This window comes from Leptopilina heterotoma, unplaced genomic scaffold (assembly GCF_015476425.1).
Source record: "Leptopilina heterotoma isolate Lh14 unplaced genomic scaffold, ASM1547642v1 Lhet_183, whole genome shotgun sequence".
NCBI lineage: Eukaryota > Metazoa > Arthropoda > Insecta > Hymenoptera > Figitidae > Leptopilina > Leptopilina heterotoma.
The window spans coordinates 1768157-1789480 of NW_025110901.1; the positions used below are offsets into that span (position 1 = coordinate 1768157).

At 22.8% G+C, this 21324-nt stretch overlaps 2 protein-coding genes across 4 annotated transcripts in view; both read right to left on the reverse strand.

The window, feature by feature from the left end:
* LOC122500363 overlaps positions 1-21324 on the reverse strand; it is a 524819-nt gene that overhangs the window by 304388 nt on the left and 199107 nt on the right. The window lies entirely within an intron of this gene.
* On the reverse strand, positions 5070-8353 carry LOC122500314. The gene is made up of 3 exons (XM_043609185.1): positions 8294-8353; positions 7773-7874; positions 5070-7592 (listed from the first exon to the last, which is right to left on the reverse strand). Exon 3 carries the CDS (start codon positions 7551-7553, stop codon positions 5070-5072), a length of 2484 nt encoding a protein of 827 aa, XP_043465120.1. The 5' UTR covers positions 7554-7592; positions 7773-7874; positions 8294-8353.

The window sequence follows — 21324 nt, forward strand, 5'->3', positions numbered from 1 at the left end:
TTGGTACACGGAGAAAAATATAAAGTAACTTTTACTACTTTTATAGTAAAAAATTACCGGTAAAGCATTTCTGATAATTTTTACTACTTTTGGAGTAAATTTTGCTACGTTCAAATTAAATATTTGTCAAAATTAGTAAAATTTATTTCGAACGTATAGTAAAAATTACCAGAAATGTTTTAACGGAAATTTTTTACTATAAAAGTAGTAACAATTACTTTATATACAACAATCATGCTTTCGAACAAAAAATATTTGTTAGATTTTGTTTATATTTTGTTTAAAATAGCAACAATTATTATAAACAAATAGAAATAAAATCAACTTCTCCGCCTAATTACGTATTTTTTCAGGCCAATTATTACTCCCTTCCTTATTCCTTATTTAATTATTATTAAATTATTATTAAATTCAATTTTTTAAAATTTAATTTTAGTAAATTTCAATTATTTCAAAATAATTTAATGAAATTCTTGTTAAAAATTTCAATTATTTTAATAATAGTTTTAGAAAATTTCGATTACTTCAAACATTTTCAATTTCTTGTTTAACAAAAATTTAATTATCTTTAAATTTCAAAATTGCAATATTTTTAAATATATAAAAACTTGATATTCTCTTTCCTTGATTTCAAGACAGAATTTTAACATTTTCTTTGCTTTCTATAAAAATAAAAATTCGAGTAGAGTTAAAAATTATAAAAAAGATCATTTTTGAAAACTAAAATTTAATTTAAAATTTTCGGGATTACTTCTTAAGTAAAAATAAAATTAAATAGGTACTTCAGCTAAAAATTTTATTATTTATAAAAATAATTGAATTATTGAGAAGAAAATTATAAAAAAATTATAAATAATTAAATTCCTGTGAAACTTTGATTAAATAATAGTTGAAATTTTTACAAAAAAAAAAAAAAAATTTTGAACATAATTGAATTTTTGCTAAGAATTTTATTTCTTTTAAAAATAATTTGAATTGAATTTGAAGTTCGGAAAAGAATTTCATTATTTATAAAGATAATTGAAATTTTTACGAGAATTTTTTTAAATTTTCGTACAAAATTTAATTTTTGCGAAGAATTTTATTACTTTTGGAAATAATTGAATTTCTGCGATGAATTTTATATTGCTTTTTCGTGAAAATGATTGAGTTCATAAAAAGAATAAAATTATTTATTAAAATAATTGAATCTCTGCGTGGAATTTTCTTAAAATTTTTTTAAAAATAATTTATTTCTTTTCGAAAATTTTATTAAAATTGTAAATATTGAAAATAATTGAATTATTGAAAAAGAAAATTATAAAAAATTTGTAAATAATTGAATTCCTGTGAAATTTTTATTATTTATAAAGATAATTGAAATTTTTAGGAAAATTTTTAACAATTTTTTGAACATAATTGAATTTTTGAGAACAATTTTATTACTTTTGAAAATAATTTAAACTGAATTTGAATTTCGGAGAAGAATTTTTTTTATTTATAAAGATAATTGAAATTTTTACGAGAATTTTTTTAAAATTTTCGTACAAAATTGAATTTTTGCGAAGAATTTTATTACTTTTGAAAATAATTGAATTTCTGCGATGAGTTTTATTATCTTTTGAGAAAATAATTGAATTCCTACACAGATTTTTATTATTTATTAAAAGAATTGAATGTTTGCGTAGAATTTTACTAAATTTTTTTCAAAATAATTGAATTCTCTTGGAAAACTTTATTAAAATTGTAAATTTTGAAAATAATTGAATTATTGAGAAGAAATTTTAAAAAAATTTGTAACTAATTGAATTCTTGTGAAACTTTTATTATTTATAAAGATAATTGAAGTTTTTACGAAAATTTAAAAAAAAAATTTTGTACATAATTCAATTTTTTCGAAGAATTTTTATTACTTTTAAAAATAATTTGAATTGAATTTGAATTTCGGAAAAGAATTTTATTATTTATAAAGATAATTGAATTTTTTGCGAAAATTTTTTTCAATTTTCGTACAAAATTGAATTTTTGCGAAAAATTGTATTACTTTTGAAAATATAATTGAACTTCTACGATGAGTTTTATTATTTTTTGTGAAAATAATTCAGTTCAAAACTGAATTTTGGAAAATTTTATTAAAATTGTAAATATTGAAAATCATTTTGGATTGAGGAAAATTATTGAAAATAATTGAAATTTTTACGAAAATTTAAAAAAAAATGTTCACCATAATTGGATTTTTGTAAAGAATTTTATTACTTTTGAAAATAATTCAATTTCGAAAAAGAATTTTATTATTTATACAGATAATTAAAATTTTGACAAAAACTTTTAAAAATTTTTGAACATAATTGAATTTTTGTGAAGAATTTTATTACTTTTGAAAATAATTTAATTTTCGCATTCATTTGTAACTTCTCCAAAATTTAATTATTTTTCTTTTAGTGTTTTTTAATAAAATTTTTCGATAAATTTATGTAAATAACAAATATAAAAAATAATAATTTTTAGAATTAATAATTAATAATTCGTTGATTTGAAGATTATAAAAAATATTCTTTCGCAGAAATAAACATTCTGTCAATCGGTCATTCAAAAACGTAATGTTTCTGACAATTATTATTTTTCCGATTAAAATAAATTTGATAATTTGATTTGTTTCATATATATAGTAAATAATTTAATTGTTAATAACAATAATAATAATTATAATAATTGAAACTATTAATCGGAAAAATTTTAATAATAAAAAAGTTGATAATTATTATTATTGTAATTATATAATTATAATAATTGAAAATATTACTGAGCAAAATTTAAAAAAGTCGTTAATTATTATTATAATTATAATAATAGAAAAAGTAAAAATAATTGTAATAATAGAAATAATAGAAATGTTCATAATTAAAAAATTAATGAATGTTTAATGAAAATCGTAAAGAAAAATATTTATTATTTAATAATAATTAATGTTAATAATAATTAATGAAAAATAATAATACTAAATATAAAAGAATGATAATAATATTTCTTTGAATTAAAAAAGCGGTAATTAAAGGAAAAAATTTGCCGTGACATTTTTAGTGCAGCATTACATCTTTGTTGGAAATATATTGTGTAGACTCTCCGAGACGGTAAAGCGGGATAGGTCAAGCGTTGCACTTATGTAAGAATAATGATAGAGAAAGTAAGAAACCAAAGTGCCGTATAGCGTTCGTTATCCTTATCTGGCGTGTTTCAGTCTTTAAATATAAATATAGCTATATAAACACGTGAGAGTCTGTCGATTCGCAAAAGTTGTAATTTTCAAAGGGGAAAAAGAAGGAAAACATATTGCCAAGCTCGTTTTCTCTCTTGCTATTGAGAAAAAAAAATTCTCATCCTGTCTCATTTTATTTTCTCATTTTTCGATCACTGCACTTTAACGTTCAAGGACAGACACGTAATATACACACAAACGTAAATTATTTATTAAAGGCCACGGGAATCCTGTGAAAATGAAAGTTTTCCTTTTTTCTCATCTTTCTTAAGTGCAGAGAAATTATTCTTTTTTTTTTCTTCTCTTCTTTTTTGTTTGATTGGAAAAGGTTAAAAAGTATAATGTGGTTATAAAATAGTTTATTGCCCCTGAGTTGCGAAATGAATAATTATAGTATAATTATACCTACCACTTGGAAAAAAAATTGGCAAACGCGAATTATTTGATAATTATAAATAAATATTGTTGCGAATAAAGTGTAAATAAATAATTATAGATTATAATCTAATTTACGATTGGAATTTACTTTTTTAAAATCAACGCGAATTAGAAATAAATTTTGCGAAACTTCAACTTTTTAAGAAATTTAAATTTAAATCTCGTAAATTTTTTTTCAAATTCAATTATTTGACTCAAAAAAATTTTTTTTTACTTTACTTACTTTAAATTTATTTACGAATTTTTTTAATTAGAAAATTATTCGAAAACTGTTGAGAATTTAATACTTAAATTTACGCGGTAATATGTCTCCTCGTTTTTCGTCGATTGAGGAAAGGGACATAGGGGTATCCCTTCCTAATTTAATTGTAGTGGGAAGGAGTTTTCCTGAAAATTTGCTTATCGCCAGATACGACCAAACGACCGAAATAGCAAGACGCAACATTTTGTACAGAAGTTTAAAATATATATTCGCTAATCAATTAAGTGGTTATTATTCATATTACTCCACTTCAATTATATTAAAAGTGAAAAGTGAATTATATATATTTATTAATCCTGCAATTCAAAACAAACATCAATAAATTCTTTTTTTTAATAAATATTTTATCATTATTATTTTTTTATAGAAATTAAGATTTTCAATAATTTCAAATTCAAATCTTTTGAAATTCAATAACTTAGAAGAATATTATTATCAAACATGAAGATATCGATCGCTCCGAGTCGAAGACTCGGAGTGATTGATATCTTCATGTTTTATAATAATTTAAATTTTTATAAAATTTTTCAATAAAAATTCAATTATTTACAAAAATTTTAATAAAATTCGATGCAGAAATTCAATTATTTTTACAAGCAATAAAATTTTTCACATGAATTCAATTATTTCAAAAAATGTAATAAAATTCGTTGAAAGAATTCAATTATTTTTATAAATAATAAAACTCTTTACAAAATTTCAATTATTTAAAAAAAATTTAATAAATTTCGTTGCAAGAATTCAATTATTTTCATAAACAATAAAATTCGTCACAGGATTTAAATTATTTTTAATACAATTATTTTAAATAAATTCTTCGAAGAATGGAATTATTTTCTTAAATTTTTTACAAAATTTCAATTACATTTCACAATCAGGGATCACAGTACCTATTATCATTAAAAAAGGTGAAAAGGTACAATTTTTGTCAAAAAAAGGTAACAAATAGGTAACAATAAGATTACTGTAAAACATGAAAAAACATGTAATTTAAGGTTTATTAACATTATATTTGTTAACAGATAATACTTTTTTTTAAATATCGAAATAAACAATTATAAATTTTATATTTATAAAAAAATATAATATCAAAATTTATTCGAACTTAAGTAGAAACATTTTTAATACGTTTTTTTATTTTGTAGCACTGTCCATTAAAATTGAATTTTTTCGCCTTATACTTTTATTGAGCTTGTCAACCTCATTTCTTTTCTTTTTTTCTACCTCGCGTAGCTTTTCTAAACTGACTACCATTTCTTTAATGACGATTTCTTTAGCATTATTTTTCACTGATGCTGTTAAAGCATTTTGCATTGATTCTGAATCCTCAAGAGCAGCTTTATAATCTTTTTCCGCAGATTTTAAATCGATCTCTAATTTTTTAATTGTTCTTCTGTTTTTTTCCAGAGTTTTTAAATGTTCTTTCTCTTTTGTTGATGCTTCTTCTTCCAAACGTTTTTTCTCAGCTTCTTGTTGAGAAAGGAGCTTCTGCTTTTCTAAATACAGTTGGTAAGATTTATAAGCACCTTGAGCGAGTTTAATTAAATTAGATGTTATAGGAACTTTGTATACCATTTTATCATACTTTTTCAATGCATCGATGATATATAATTTTGCATTTAAAGTTCTTTCGGACATATTACTTTTGTCTTCTGTTAAAACTCTTGAAGATAACGAGAAGCCTCTTTCAACATCGGCATTGCCGTGAGTTAAAGCTAGAGCATTCTGTACGACTCGTTTAATTTCTGGATACTTATAATTATTTACCTGACTTTTAAGACTGAAGATGTGATTCCAATAAACATCGATTCTTTCGTCTTTATTTTTAGTAAATCTGACCTGCTCATCTACTCGCAGTAATCTCCATTCGCATTCCAATCTATCAATATCCACATTTTGAAGAGGCAATAACTTAGCAATTTCTATAATGTATTTTACACTTTCATTTTTTTTAATGTTTTCCTCGCCAAGGCACTGAAAATACTTCAGAGTTCTGAAGCATTTAACTCTACTTAATATATGCTTTACACTAGCAATGTAAAATTTTCTTGCTTGATTTAAAAACGAGAGCTGTGCTAGTTTTGGCAATTTCAGCAGGGTTTTTCTTGCCTTTTCCCCAATGTTGATTTCCTCTAAATCCAAAAAATTTTTCGGATCTTCTAATAACTTTAGAATATCGTTGGTATAAAATCGAATTGACTCCAAAATAGATTGCTTAACGAAGCTTGAGAGTAAAATCAAAATTAAAGATTTTAATTGTGCGTATAAAAGATGTATAAGCGGTTCTTCCTTTTGCATAATTAATGTGAACTCTGTGGTGAAAATCTTCGAGGAATAAATTGCAAACTGCAATGAGACTTTTAAAAGATCATTTTTTAGGTATAATTTCACATCTTGGTAATTTTGCTTTTTTAAAGTTGTGCTATCCTTTTGAGGAATATGCTTTAAAAAATAATATTCTAAAGCAAGAAACTGTTCTTCCATTCTTTCCGCTGATGCACCGAGTGTAAGCCATCTTTCTTTAACATGTTTGATGAAAACATGAACTGGAAGATTCATTTCTCTTTGAATTGATTCAAAAGTTTCACAACGAACATCTCGGTGGTGAAAAAAATAGTACACTTTGATAATGAAATCAGAGATGTCTACATCTAAACATTCACAACCCTTCAAAAAAGATGTATGAACGATATGCAACTCGCATGTACCTATGTTGACTAGAGGCTTCAATTTGGCCTTTTTTAAAGTTTCCTGAAATAAATTCATAACCTTTTTATTGACATTAGGTCCATCACAACCTAAGGCCAATACATTTTTCAATAGTAAGTTATTAGAATCCAATGCTTTTTTTAATTGTTCAACTAGAATTTCACCAGTTGCAGATCCGATAAAGAACGTTTCAAGATGTCGACATACAATCATATTCTCATCATGAGACCAAAACCGAACTCTTATTTGCAGTTCCTTTTTACTTTTTACATTACTAGTTTCATCGAAAAGTAAAGAAAACAATACGTCAGGAAACTCTAAGTCATTAAGCAAAAGGTTTTTAAAATATGGCCCCAAAGCTTCAGTGATTAAATATTGAGCTTTGCTAGGGGACAAAGAAAATGTTTCGGGTACACAACCTGGAAACATCACATTAAAAAGTTCTTTCTTCCCAAGGCACGAAGCAACAGAGCTGCAAGTTATAACGTTTTCTAAACACCACAGAAGCTCAGCCCTCACTGCAGTTTCATTTTGATTGAACAGTGTAACAGATTTAACTATATTCGCATTGGTTTCTGGAGTCAATAAATCAGACGATACTGCAGCAGATAAATTAGAAATTATTTCTGAAGATGATTGCGTCAGTGCATTATTTTTCAACGATGTTGTCAACAATAACTGTCCCGAATTTAAAGAACTTAAATTCTTAATATGTTTTTCCGTTTTGGCGTGCTGCTTTATTCTATCGACTCCGCCATCAATTTTGAAACGAGTGTTTTTGCAAATAATGCAAATACTATAGTATGGATCACTTAAGTCTTTTTTAGCCCACTTTGATACTAAAGTTCCATTCGAATCGGTTAATGATAACCAGCTGTCTTGAAATTGAACTCGCCTTTTTTGTGACATTGTTACGTCTCGGTACTATTTTTTTAAATAATCAAATAACTGAAACAAAAATTTATACCTAATTTAAGATTTTATAAAGTTTAAAAATTAGCGAAATATATTATTTGAAATAATTTATCGTATTAAAAAATAACTTTATGAGCCTTACTTAATTTAAAAAATTAATAATTAATAATATAAATATTACAGAATTAAAAAAATTAAATTAATTCTATTTACCTGTAACTCGATTAATGTGTAAAATAAATGTATGTTCCATGACACTGAAAAATAGTTTCATAAAAACTCGTAGCTTATCTAAAATCCACTAAAATCACATACCTAAACATTATAAACAGTATTTTTTAAGAAAACATTTTATAAAATTTCTATAAATTTGTTGTAAAGAAATTCACTGTAAAAAATGCCAGAGTACACTTTTGACAAAAAATGTAAAATTACACCGTCCAACGGTGGAAAAAAGTGACCACATGCTAAATTCAGGGTTATGTAAGAAAAAAGAATAATTTATTTTATTCATTAAAAGGAAGAAAAATAGAAATACTTAATTGACAAATAAAGCATTAATGTAACCTAAAATTTGAATTTAGTAATTTCTAGGTTAATTCACACTCCGTGTGAAAATAACACGCTGGTTAAATTTATTAATACGTGGAACGTGTGATCACTTTTAACCACCGACGGACGGTGTAAAATTACTCTGGCATTTTTCACAGTGTTCCACAGGATTCGAAACAAACCTCGCAAACAAACGAATAAATTTTATGAACAATTTACTGATGACAACAACACGAAATGGCCACGAATAAAATCAAAATACTATGAAGCTTGTTATGAGTAGGCAGAGATGGGTTGTAGCAAGCTGTAAGTCTCAATCGCGCACTCTGCTGGCTCAGATTGGTATTCATATCACACACGGAGAAAAAGCGCGATATTCAAACGCAGAAAAATAATTATGAAATAAAAAATAATTTTTTAAATTTACTGTGATAACTGAAAATAGGTAAAAAAGGTAACAAATCATCAAAATAGGTACAAAAGGTACCAATTTTCAAAATAGGTACAAAAAGGTGAATAGGTAACACTCTGTGATCCCTGCAGAAATATGAATAAAATTCTTCGAAATAATTCAATTCTTTTTAAAATTGACAAAATGCTTCGCATGAATTCAATTATTTTCAAAATTGATAAAATTCTCATCAAGAATTCAATTATTTTCAAAAATGATAAAATTCTTTGTAAACATTCAATTATTTTCAATATTAATTTTTACGTAATTTCGATTATTCTGACATTTTTCAATTAAATATTTATTAGAAAATAAAAACATGAAGAATTAAAGAAAAAATCAATTAAACTTTTTTATAAAATTAATTCTACAGAATTGTTAATCAAAAAGTACGAAAAGTTCAAATTTTCAAAGATTTTAATTTGAAACCTTTTCAAAATTCAATTATTTCTAAAAATTTACGCTATATTGCTTTCAATATTCAATAATAATCTAAAATTTTAACTGAAATTTATTTTTAAATTAGTTATTATTAAAAAATTCTGCGAGAATTCAATTATTTAATTTTAAATAGAAAAATAAATATTTTATTAAATAATTGAATGTTTCTTAAAATTGAATTTTCATCAAGAATTTTATCAAACAAATTTTTAAATAATTGAATTTTGACAAATTTTAATAAAATTTTCAAGAATAAGTTTATTTTTCGGAAATTTGATTAAATTTCAATTAAAAATAAATGAATTTCTCCAAAGAGAAAAGAGTTTTTACAACTTTTTTTTTTATAAGAGTTTTTGAAAATAATTGAAATTCTGCCAAGAATTTTATTAAAATTTTTCGGAAAATATTTTAATTTCGGAGAAAAATTTATGAAGATTATTGAAATTTTGCCGAGAATTTTTGTAAATTGTTGAACACAATTAAATTTCTGCGAAAAATTATATTACTTTTGAAAATAATTGAATTCTTGAGACGAACTTTATGAAAATGTCTTTTTAAATAATTGAATTTCTTTGTGATGAATTTTAATAAAAATTTTAAGAATAATTTCATTTTTCGAGGAATTTCATTAAAATTGTATTAAAAATAATTGAATCTCGGTAAAAAAAAATTGATTGTCTTGAGAAAAGTTTTTGAAAATAATTGAATTTTTGAGAAAAATTTTATTATTATTTATAAAGATAATTAAAATTTTGAAGAGAATTTTTTTTAAATTTTTGACCATAATTGAATTTCTGAGAAGAATTTTAGTACTTTTAAAAGTAATTGAATTCTTGAGACGAACATTATGAAAATGTCTTTTTAAATAATTGAATTTCTTTGATGAATTTTAATAAAATTTTTAAGAATTTCATTTTTCGAGGAATTTCATTAAAATTGTATTAAAAATAATTGAAAGTCTGAGATGAGTTTTATTATTTATGAAAATAATGAAATATTTACGTAGAATTTGAAATTTTTTTTAAATAATTGAATTCGTTTGGAAAATTTTCTTAAAATAGTAGATTTATTAAAAATCATTAAATTGAGGAAAGTGTTTGAAAATAATTGAAATTTTGCCATGAATTTTATTAAAATTGTTGTAAATAATTGTATTTCTAAGAAGAATTTTACTATTTTTGAAAATAATTGAATTTCTGCAATCATTTCTAATTGCTTCAAAATTCAACTTCTTTTATTGTTTTTAATTAAAATTCTTCTATAAATCCATTATTTTTAATAATCAATTAAAAATATATTTTAAAAAGTTGAACTAATTTCAGAAGAATTGGAATAATTGAAATTTTTCAAAAATCTACGTTCTTCAAGACGATTGAAAATGAAAATTTTACAAAATTTTAAATTAAAATCTTTTGAAATTCATCTATACTTATGAAAATTGTAATCGTAACTTTTTTAAAATCCAATTAATTTTGGAATATTTATGTAAAATTAGATTTCAAGAATAAACTTTAGAAAATAACAATTTTCCAGGATTTCGATCAAAATTCCCTGACTTTTCCAGGTTTTTTCATGGTTTATAAAATTCCCTGACATTTCCAGCTTTTCCAGGTTTCCAGGTTGTGTGGCAACCCTGAATATAATAATAATAATAATTATTATTATTAGTTACACTCAATAATAGTAAAAATTATTATTATTATTCCAATTAGCAGACAGCATTTCTTAATATACGAATGAAAGTGCCATTGTCTCTAATTTAATGTACAATACACGAAAGACAAATGGTAATTTTTTCCCCTCATTTTAGTTTTCATAAAGACTAAAGAGAAAAGATTTCTCCTTTTGTTAAATAATATTATCGCGTTTTATCTTTTGTCCGCCTACTTCCTAACGATGGTCGGCAGCTATTTTAGTTTTTGTTAAAAAATAATATTGAGAGTGTGGTGAATTTAGAAGAGGAAAGATATATAGTATAGGTGATTAATGTATATATGCATGTGGAAGTCTGATTCTATTTAAGTTAGTTTGGTATGTGTTGCAACATCTTGCAACATCTCTTGGTAACTAATCGGCACGTTAACAAGCAGCGCTTTGCTTGTGCTAACATGATAATTTACAACTGAGAGGCTTTAAAGACTGCCTCTCTCGCCCGTGTCAAGATGCATTGAATTGCTTTATAAACAGACACTCACAGAACGTTTAAATTCCTATTAATAAACTTCGAATCGACTGTGTAACGCGAACGGCGATTATTTCACTTAATTTCATGAAAAAATTATGTAACAACTAAACAATTTTCCCAACTGTCACAATTGACGGCTTTTTTTGTTTAAATTCAATTTGAATTTCGCGCCACTAATTTCTTTAACCGTCCGTCCAGATGGCGACAAAACTCTCTCACAAGCGAAGAGTTTTACTTTTTTTTCAGGGAGAAGTTTTAATATTTTTTTATATTCTAAAATTTAAGTAAAATTTGAAAAAAGTTTTAATGGAATAAAAAAATGTATAATCTGACTTATCGGGATAAAAATCCAATCTTTATTTACATCGGAAATTATGAAAAATTCTACTATTATTTTGCACTTAAAATTCTTTTGAAAATTGATTCGAAAGCAAACAGATTTAATAGATTAGATGTATAGGAAAAATAAATGGAATCAACTTTGTCAAGTGAACGATCCAATGAAGCCAATGACGAAGCGCAACTCCAATATAACAACAGAAGAATTTATCCCTCTTGAAATATTTCCAAGTTCAATATCGTCAATCCAGGTTATTATAGAATGAAAAAAATGTAATTTAAACTTGTTTTCTCCCATATAAAAATGGCAAAGTGCATTAAAAATTTGATTTAACTGTTCAATCGTGTGGTGAACTTGTAAACTATAATTTTATTGTTTATATAATAAAAATATTATTTTTATTTTTATTTTACTATTATTATTTCACTACTATTACATAACAATATAATGATTGTCTTGGATAATTATTTTAATGTCAACATTGACACAAAAATTATTAATATTGTTGTTGCTGTTGTTTAATATTTGTTACAAATATTATAAAATACCTTTTTCAATCATTGTAACTTTCTTCTCTGATAAAATTGATTATCTCTTACCTGAAACAAAAAAATTCTAATTAATATATTTTTAATTACATGAATTAAAATAATAATATTAACAATAAAAATAAATAAATCAATTTTTGAAAATAATGGTTTTTTTTAATAATTTTAATTAAAAATTTGGAAAATAATTGAATTAAACAAAGAATTTTTTCAATTTTTTTTAAATAATCTTGTCTGTTCATAATTATAATTGAAAATTTGATTAATTCAATTTTATTAAAATGCATTGATATTAATTGAATTTCTGCAAAGAATTTTACTATTTATAAAAGTAATTGAATCCTTCCAAAGAATGTTATTATTTATGAAAATAATTGAATTGTGGAGGACAATTTAATTATTCATAAAGATAATTGAAATTTTGAGGAAAATTTAAAAAATTGTTTAAATCTAATTGAATTTCTGCGAAGAAATTTATTACTTTTGAAAATAATTGACTTGGTTTTTAGAATTCTATGTAAATTTATGAAAATAATAAAAATAATAAATAAATAAATAATGAAAAAATACATTATTAATGTAGTGGAAAAAATTGAATTTTGGACAAGTTACAAATGATTGCAGAAATTTAATTATTTTAAAAAATAATAAAATTCTTGTCATAATTTCAATTATCTTTAAAAATAATAAAATTCTCCTCCAAAATTAAATTATTTTCAAAAATTTTAATAAAATTCTTGGCAAAATTTTTGTTATTTTCAAAAATTTGAAATTCAATTCAATAATTTTCAAAATCTACTATTTTAATGAAATTCTCCAAAAGAATTTAATTATTTCAAACAAATTTTGATAAAATTCTTCTCAAACAATTAATTACTTTCGTAAATAATAAAAATTACCCAGTATTTCAATTATTTACAAATTCTTTATAAATTTCTTCGCGATAATTCAATTATTTTCATGAATAATTAAACTCATCATAAAGTTTCAATTATTTTTATAATGCAATATTTTAATCGAATTCCTCGAAATAAGTAATTATTCTTAAATATTTTATTAAAATTCGTCGAAAAAATTCAATTATGTTGATAAAATTGTTTATGATAATTCAATTTTGAGAAACATTTATTTATTTAATAAATTATTTATTTTTGTTTTTAAATAATTGAATTCTTGTATAGAATTTTCTAATAAAAAATATAAAAATTGATATAAAAATTAATTTTAGTTAAAATTTTAGATAGTTGAATATTAGAGGATTATAGCATGAATTTCTAAAAATAATTGAAAATTGAATTCTTTCGACGAATTATAATAAAATTTTTAAGAAAACTTACATTTTTACGTAAAAGTCAGGGATTTTTATTAAAAGTACTGGAACAATTTAAAAGTTTATAATTTATAAGAAAAAATTCTGAATTTCCAATTCTAACAAATTAATGAAATTCGCAGAAATTCAATTATTTTCAAAAAATCTAAAAAATATTGTAATCTAAATTTCAATTATCTTTATAAAAAGCAAATTTATTCGCGAAATTCAATTATTTTCAGGAATTTTTATAAAAATCGTCGCGAAATTCAATTATTTTTACAAGAATTACAATTTCACAAAAAAAATCAATTATTTAAAAAAAATGTAATAAAATTCGTTTCAATACTTCAATTATTTTTATAAATAATAATAAATCGATTATTCGTTTATTCATTTTTAAATCAACTTTTATTAGAAAATTCTAAAAAAATTCAATTATTTAAATTAAAAAATAAATAATTCATTGAATAATTGAATGTTTGTTAAAATTGAATTCTCATAAAGAATTTTATCAATAAAATTTTGAATAATTGAATTCGTTTGACAAATTTTAATAAAATTTTTAAGAATAATTACATTTATCGAGGAATTTGATTAAAATATTGTATAAAAAATAATTCATAAAAATAATAATTAAATAAATAATTAAAATTTTCATAAAATAATTGAATGTCGGAGAAAAATTTTATTATTCACATAAATAATTGAATTCTTACAACGAATTTTATTCAAGTTTATAAAAATATTTGAATTTCCGTGAACAATTTTATTATTTATAAAAATAATTGAATTCTTAAAAAGAACTATGTTAAATTTTTTTAAATAATTAAATTCTTGCGACGAATTTTATAAAAATATTTTTAAATAATTGATAATTTTCAAAAAATTTTATGAAATTTTGTATTTTAACTAATTGAATTCCTGTGAAAATTTTATTATTTATGAAAATAATGGAATTATTTTGAATTGATTCATTAAAAATTGAATAATTGAATTCCAACGAAATTTTGACAAGAATTTTATTAAAATTCTTAAATATAATTGAATTTCGATGAAGAATTTTATTATTTATAAAGATAATTGAAATTTTTACAATATTTCTTTTTTAATTTTTGAACATAATTGAATTTCTGCGAAGAATTTTATTATTTTGAAAATAATTGAATTCTTACAACGAATTTTATTCAAGTTTATAAAAGTAATTGAGTTTCGATGAAGAATTTTATTATTTATAAAAATAATTGAATTCATGAAAATATTTTATAAAAATCTTTTTATATAATTGTTATTTTTCGAAAAATTTTATGAAATTTTGTATTTTAAATAATTGAATTCCTGTGAAAATTTTATTACTTATGAAAATAATTGAATTAATTTAAAGAAATTTATTAAATATTGAATAATTGAATTCCTGTGGAATTTTGACAAGAATTTTATTAAAATTTTTAAAAATAATTGAATTTCGATGAAGAATTTTATTATTTATGAAGATAATTGAAATTTTGACGAGAATTTTTTTTTTATTTTTGAACATAATTGAAATTTTGCGAAGAATTTTGTAACTTTTGAAAATAATTGAATTTTTGTAATCATTTGTAACTTTTCCAAAATCCAATTTTTTTTTAGTATTTTTAACTGAAATTCTTCTATCAATCTAGTATTTATGAAAATTGTAAAAATTATTTATAAAATAATTTGTATGTCATAATTTTATTATAGTTTTTGAAAAATTAAGTTATTTAAAAATAAATTATTGTCAGAAATTGAAAAAATTGAAGGTTTCGTATTAAAATTCGAGGTAATTTCATAATTTACGAGGCAAAAAGGAAAATAATTCAGAGTTTTCTCATGAATTTTAAAAATTCAATTTTTTCCAGTACTTTTAGTAAAAATCCCTGACTTTTCCCTGACTTCCCTGACCTGTGGCAACCCTGGTTATGATTTAAATCATAGCAGCTCTGTTATAATTGATGGCTTTTTGTTGAAATACAATTTGAATTTCGCGCCAAAAGTTCTGTAACCATCCGTCCAGATGGCGACAAAACTCGCTCACAAGCGAAATGAATCGGATGAGGTACAAGTGTTAATGGCTTCTTTAAAATTATGTCTTGTTTCCCAGATTATGTTCCACATTTACCCCGATCGACAGAATATAGAGATTATAAGCAACTGTGAAGAATTACTATAAAAAATACTCCCACAAAATAAAGCGAAAAGAAAAGTTTTTAATTTCGTCTATCCTCTCATAAAATAAAAGCAAAAAGGAAAAATCAACTCCTGCCTCGTAAAGAAGGTGTGTCAGGTAATTTTGCTCCATAATCGTGCTGCGGGTACTTTGAAACATTCACGTTTATATAGAGACAGTAACGGTCCTCTCCTAGTGTAACCACGTTGTGTAACTCAACCTTAACCCAGCATTTTCTCCGCTGTACCTTATGATATAAAACTGAATAATTTTTTTGAAATTGTCAGCATTTTCGCAGTATTCCACTAAAAGCATTTAAACAATACAACAGTTTCGCATCTTTTGAATGTGAGAAGTCTACATATACATATAAAATATCACAAGTAAATTCGAAGCTAAAGAGAGTAAGTAGCTTAGCATATTACCCTTCTCTCAAAAGATGGTACGATTAATAAAGCAAGCAGAATATGATAAAGGTTGAAAGCAGAAATGAGAAGCGGAGATGTTAAATTGCTCCCCAATGTGGAGGTTTCGTTTGAAGATAAGAGGTATATACAAGATGTGGGAACGTCGTGTCCTCTATTTCTCTCTTTCACGACTGGTCTTGCTCTTTAATACAAACGTTAGAATCCTCTCATAGAATCAAGTTGCAACAAAGAACAAACTTTTGTCCGAGAGAAAGAAGCAGAAAGCTTTTTAGAATCTGTTAGAAATTTTATTTTTCTTTCTCCTGTAACATTTTATACCATATGTTTACGTATTAGACTTCCTTTTAAGTTTTTCAACAAATTGTGAATTCAAGAGACAAAATCTCATTATTCAAACAAGTTTTGCTATTTAGATTCACCAAAAAGTGTTACTTTCATATTTTCATATTTTCATCTCCTGTTTTTCTAACAAAAATTCCGTTTCTAACTCTCACATTTAATAGAAACCACTCAAGACTAATTGACAAGTGTTAAAAAAATTTCTGAATAGCTTTTGAAATTCAGGATTGCCACAAAAATTATATTTTGTATTACCCTTTCTTTTCCCTGCTTTCCAGAAAAAATTTTGACTTCTTCCCTGAAACTAAAGAATATTTCAATTCACTCTAAAAATAATTTTCAAAACTTTTCAAAAATCTATTAAAAATTGAAATTTTCAGTAGTTAAATTTATTATTATTTTTTTAGTAGTTTTAGAAAAATTTCTGAATAGTTATATAAACAAAGAATACAGAATATTAAAAAACATTCTAATTTTACACCATTTCTTCCTCGTCTTTTAAAAAAAGATTCTTTCGAGAAAAATACTAAAAGCGGAAATAAAGTAAAATAATACACTGAAAAGAATTGAATTTTAAAAAAAACAGCTAACTTCAGAGAACAAAAATATCTATAAAAAGCTACTCTCTACTTAGAGTCATAATAAAAAAAAGAAGAAGAAGAAGAAGTCCGAGAAATGTACTTTTTTTGGTGTAAAGTAGATGTGTACTATACGTATATACATTTCCTTTGAATGTTAAACTTTTCAGTGGGAAAGTTCTCAATTGGGAAACAAGTGCATCAACACCTTCATGATGCATAAAGAGTGAAGCTAAATTTTTATGGTTATTGTTCCTCATAAAGCATGCTTGCATCTAGACTTCGGGAAATATATGTAAATTTTAAGAAAAGTTATATAGAAGGGGCATAATTCCACTTTATAGACATAGTTTTAAGCATAAAAATATTTAATATCCAGAATAACATCAACCAAAACTAACAATTTTGCAAAAAAAAAAAAAAGAAAAATATCACGATGATATTTAAATTTCTTTTTTCGTACTTTATTTTTTTAAACTAATTAGTTTTTAGTCGTAGGTTTTTTGTAAATGAGTGCGAAGCCTGCAATAAAATACAAAAGTTGAGTAACAAAAAATTGTCTTTCATTTGAACGTTCGAAATTTTAGAAAAATTAAAATTGAACTAAAATTAAAATTAGATCAAAATTACAGGCTGAAACCTGCCCCTAAAAAGTATTTTAGGGGAAATAGGGGACTGAAAATTAAAAAATAGGGGACTTTTAGGGGACCATAAAAATTGGTTAAATAAAGATAAAAATATAATTTATTTATACAGGGTTGCCAAAAAAATTTAACTTTATTTTTCCCTGACTTTTCCCTGATTTCCAAACACAACTTTCACTTTTTCCCTGACCCTGAAAAATATTCTGATTCACTCTAAAATTTATTAGATAATTAAGAAAAAATGTTCTATTACATTTATTTACAAACTTCTATACTAAAACTCTACTTTAAATCAATAACATAAATTACTTTCAATTAAACTTTTTCAAAAAAATTAATTCTTCAGAATTTTTAGTTAACAGTGCAAAAAACAATAATTTAATTCCATGAGAAATCAATTATTTTAATACAAAAATAAATAATATTGAATGTTTCTTAAAATTTAATTATTAAGAAAAATTGTATTAACAACTTTTGAAAATATTTCATTTCTTTTAAGGAATTTAATTAAAATTTTAATGAAATTTATTATATTAAAGAAATTTAAAACAATTTTTGAAAATAATTGAAAACTTTTTCAAGAATTTTATTAAACTTTTTAAAAATAATTGAATTCCTGAGAAGAATTTAAGTAATAATTTTTGAAAACAATTGAATTCATGAGAAGAATTTTATTAAAATTATTGAAAATAATTGACTTCTTGAGAAGAATTTTTAAAAAAATTTTGACAATAATTTATTCTTGAGAAAAAATTTCCTATTTATAATGATAATTCAATTCTTGACGAGAATTTTTAAAAAGTTTTGAAAATAATTTAATTTCTGCAAAGTATTTTATTACTTTTTAAAAGAATTGAATTCTTGTGATGAATATTGATGTTTATCAAAATAATTGAATTTTGGAAAAAGAAATTTATTTAAATGCCTAAAAACGATTAAATTTTCGGAAATAATTTTGTTATTCATGAATTCTTGTGGAAAGCTTTATTTGTGAAAATAATGGAATTTTTCGATTAATTGATTTAAAATAGTATTAAAAATAATTGATTTTTTCGAGTATTTAAAATTAAATTTTTAAGAATAATTACATTTTTTGAGCAATTCCTGCAAAAATTGTATTAAAAATAATTGAAATCCTTTGATGAATTTTATTATTTATGAAAGCAATTGAATAATAACAAAGAAATTTATAAAAAATTTCAAAAATTATTAAATTACTGAGAGGAATTTTATTATTTATAAAAATAATTGAATTATTGGTAAAAATTTTATTGAAATGTTTAAAAAGAATTGAATTCCTCTGAAAAATTGTTATTAATTATTAAAAATTTTCAAAAATAATTAAATTCCTAAGAAGAATTTAATTATTTATGAAAATAATTTAATTATTGCGAGAAATGTTATTAAAATGTTTAAAAGGAATTGAATTTCTGTAAAAAAATTATGTTATTTTTGAAAATAATTGAATTCTTCATAAAAATTTTATAAACGTTGTTTTAAATGATTAATTTTATACTAAATATTATGAAAATTTTATTTTAAATAATTGAATTCTTGTGGAAAGCTTAATTGTGAAAATAATTGAATTTTTCAATTAATTGATTTAAAAATTTTAAAATAATATTAAAAATAATTGAAATTCTTCGATGCCTTTTATTATTTACGATATATTGAATTCTTGTTTAGAAATTTATGAAAAAAAAAATTTTTAATTGAATATTCATGAAAATTGTTATTATTCGTGAAATTAATTGAATTATTGTGAAGAATTATATAAAAATTTGGTTAAATAGTTGATTTTTTCTAAATTTTTATGAAAATAATTAATTTTATGGGAAGAATTTATGCGATTTTGTTGTTTGTTTATCAAGCTAATTGAATTCGTTTGCAAAATTACTTAAAAAATTTTTGAAAATAATTGATTTTCTGCGACGAATAGAAATGTTATTTATGAAAATATTTGAATTATTGCAACGAATTTTATTGTTTTATTGAATAATTGAGTGTTTCTTAAAATTGAATTCTTTCCTCAAGTTTTAATAGAATTTTTAATAATAATTGCATTTTTCAAAGAATTTATTTAAAATTGTATTAAAAATATTTGAAATTATGCGATGATTCAATTAAAAATAATTGAATTCGTAAATGAAATTTTATTATTTATGAAAATAATTGAATCTTTTCGTAGAATTTGTTTCAACAAATTTTTTCTATAATTAAATCTGTTGATAAATTTTTTGAAAATAGTAAATATTTATAAACATTGAATTGCGAAAAACTTTTAAAAATAATTGAAATGTTGCAAAGAATTTTGTTTAAATTTTTTAAAATAATTGAATTTTTGACGAAAAATTTTGTTATTTATAAAAATAATTGAATTCTTGACGAGATATTCATTAAAATTTATAAAAATAATTGAATTCGTGCAAAGTGTTAAATATATTTTATTAAATTTTGTTTAAATAATTGAAATTTTGGCAAGAATTTAATTAAAATTTTTGACAGTAATTGAAAATTCTTGAGAAGAATTTTGATATTTATCAAAATAATTGAATTTTGAAAAAGAAGTTCATTAAAAATCCTGAAAATAATTGATTTTATGGGGAGAATTTTGTTGGTTATCAAGATAATTGAATTCTTTTGCAGAATTTACTTAAAAATTATTGAAAATAATTGATTTCCTGCGACGAAAAAAATAGGGGAAAAATTTAGGGGAAATTTTCAAAATAAGGTACGTTTAGGGGCCAAAATTAAAAAAGGGGACTTTTAGGGAAATAAAAGACAGACTGTGAAGCCTGAAATTAGAAAGAGTATTAGTAATGAATAATAATTTCACAAAAGTTGTACTTTGCACCAAAGTCATAATTTCAATACAGAAAAGAAGAAAAAAAGGATAAAAAAAGTCATACAAAGAAGCAAGAGTATAAAAAAAAGTCACACGTGGAGGATGATTGTGAATTGAGGAAAAATAGTGATAGAAAAGTAATCGCTAACACTTTAGTCGAGAATAAGTCATTTCTGTATGAAATGATTTCATATGTATTATAAAGGAAAGAGAAAATGTTGGGAAGTTGTTTTAAATACAAGAATTCAGAGACATTGAGTCATAATTTATGAGTGCATGCAAAGCACGCGCGCTTCTATAATCATTGGAATTAATTACTCATTTGCATTTTCTGCAAATTTACGCAATACACAATTTTTTTTTATTCTTTCTGTTTCATTTTACTCGAACAGGAATCCAATTTCAGTAGCGGGGAAAATAAATTATGGCTTCTAAAGTCTTAATAGAAAATACTGCGAAATGAATTCTCGCAATTTTGATTTATGATTCTGAAAGAAGATGCAATATACAATCTGCAAATTTTTATTGACCAACTATAATTGTTGCAGGGGAAAAAACGAATAAAGTAACTTTTACTAGTTTTATAGAATAAAAACCTAAACTGTATGAGGAAGTGCTGTGAATTTTTGCTTTTCAACTTTTATAGTATTTTCGGAATAAAAGTTGATACGTTCAAAGTACATTTTTGTTAAAATTAGTAAAATGTACTTTTTGTCTCAATTTGATATCCGCAGAAAAACTTTGTAGTAGAAATTGCAAAGTAAAGTTTGTTTGGACAAGAAAAATTTGGACACAAAACAAAAACTTTCGGTTGCTTAAACATTAACCAAACGTCTAGTCTTGTATAGTAAAAACCAAACTCTTCTCCCAGTTTGGAAGTTCCACTAAAAATGGATTTTTTAATAAGTTAAAAGTGT

Bases quoted from the DNA above. Each gene is read 5' to 3' on its own strand.
- LOC122500314 (XM_043609185.1), bottom strand. From the start codon at position 7,553: ATGTCACAAAAAAGGCGAGTTCAATTTCAAGACAGCTGGTTATCATTA.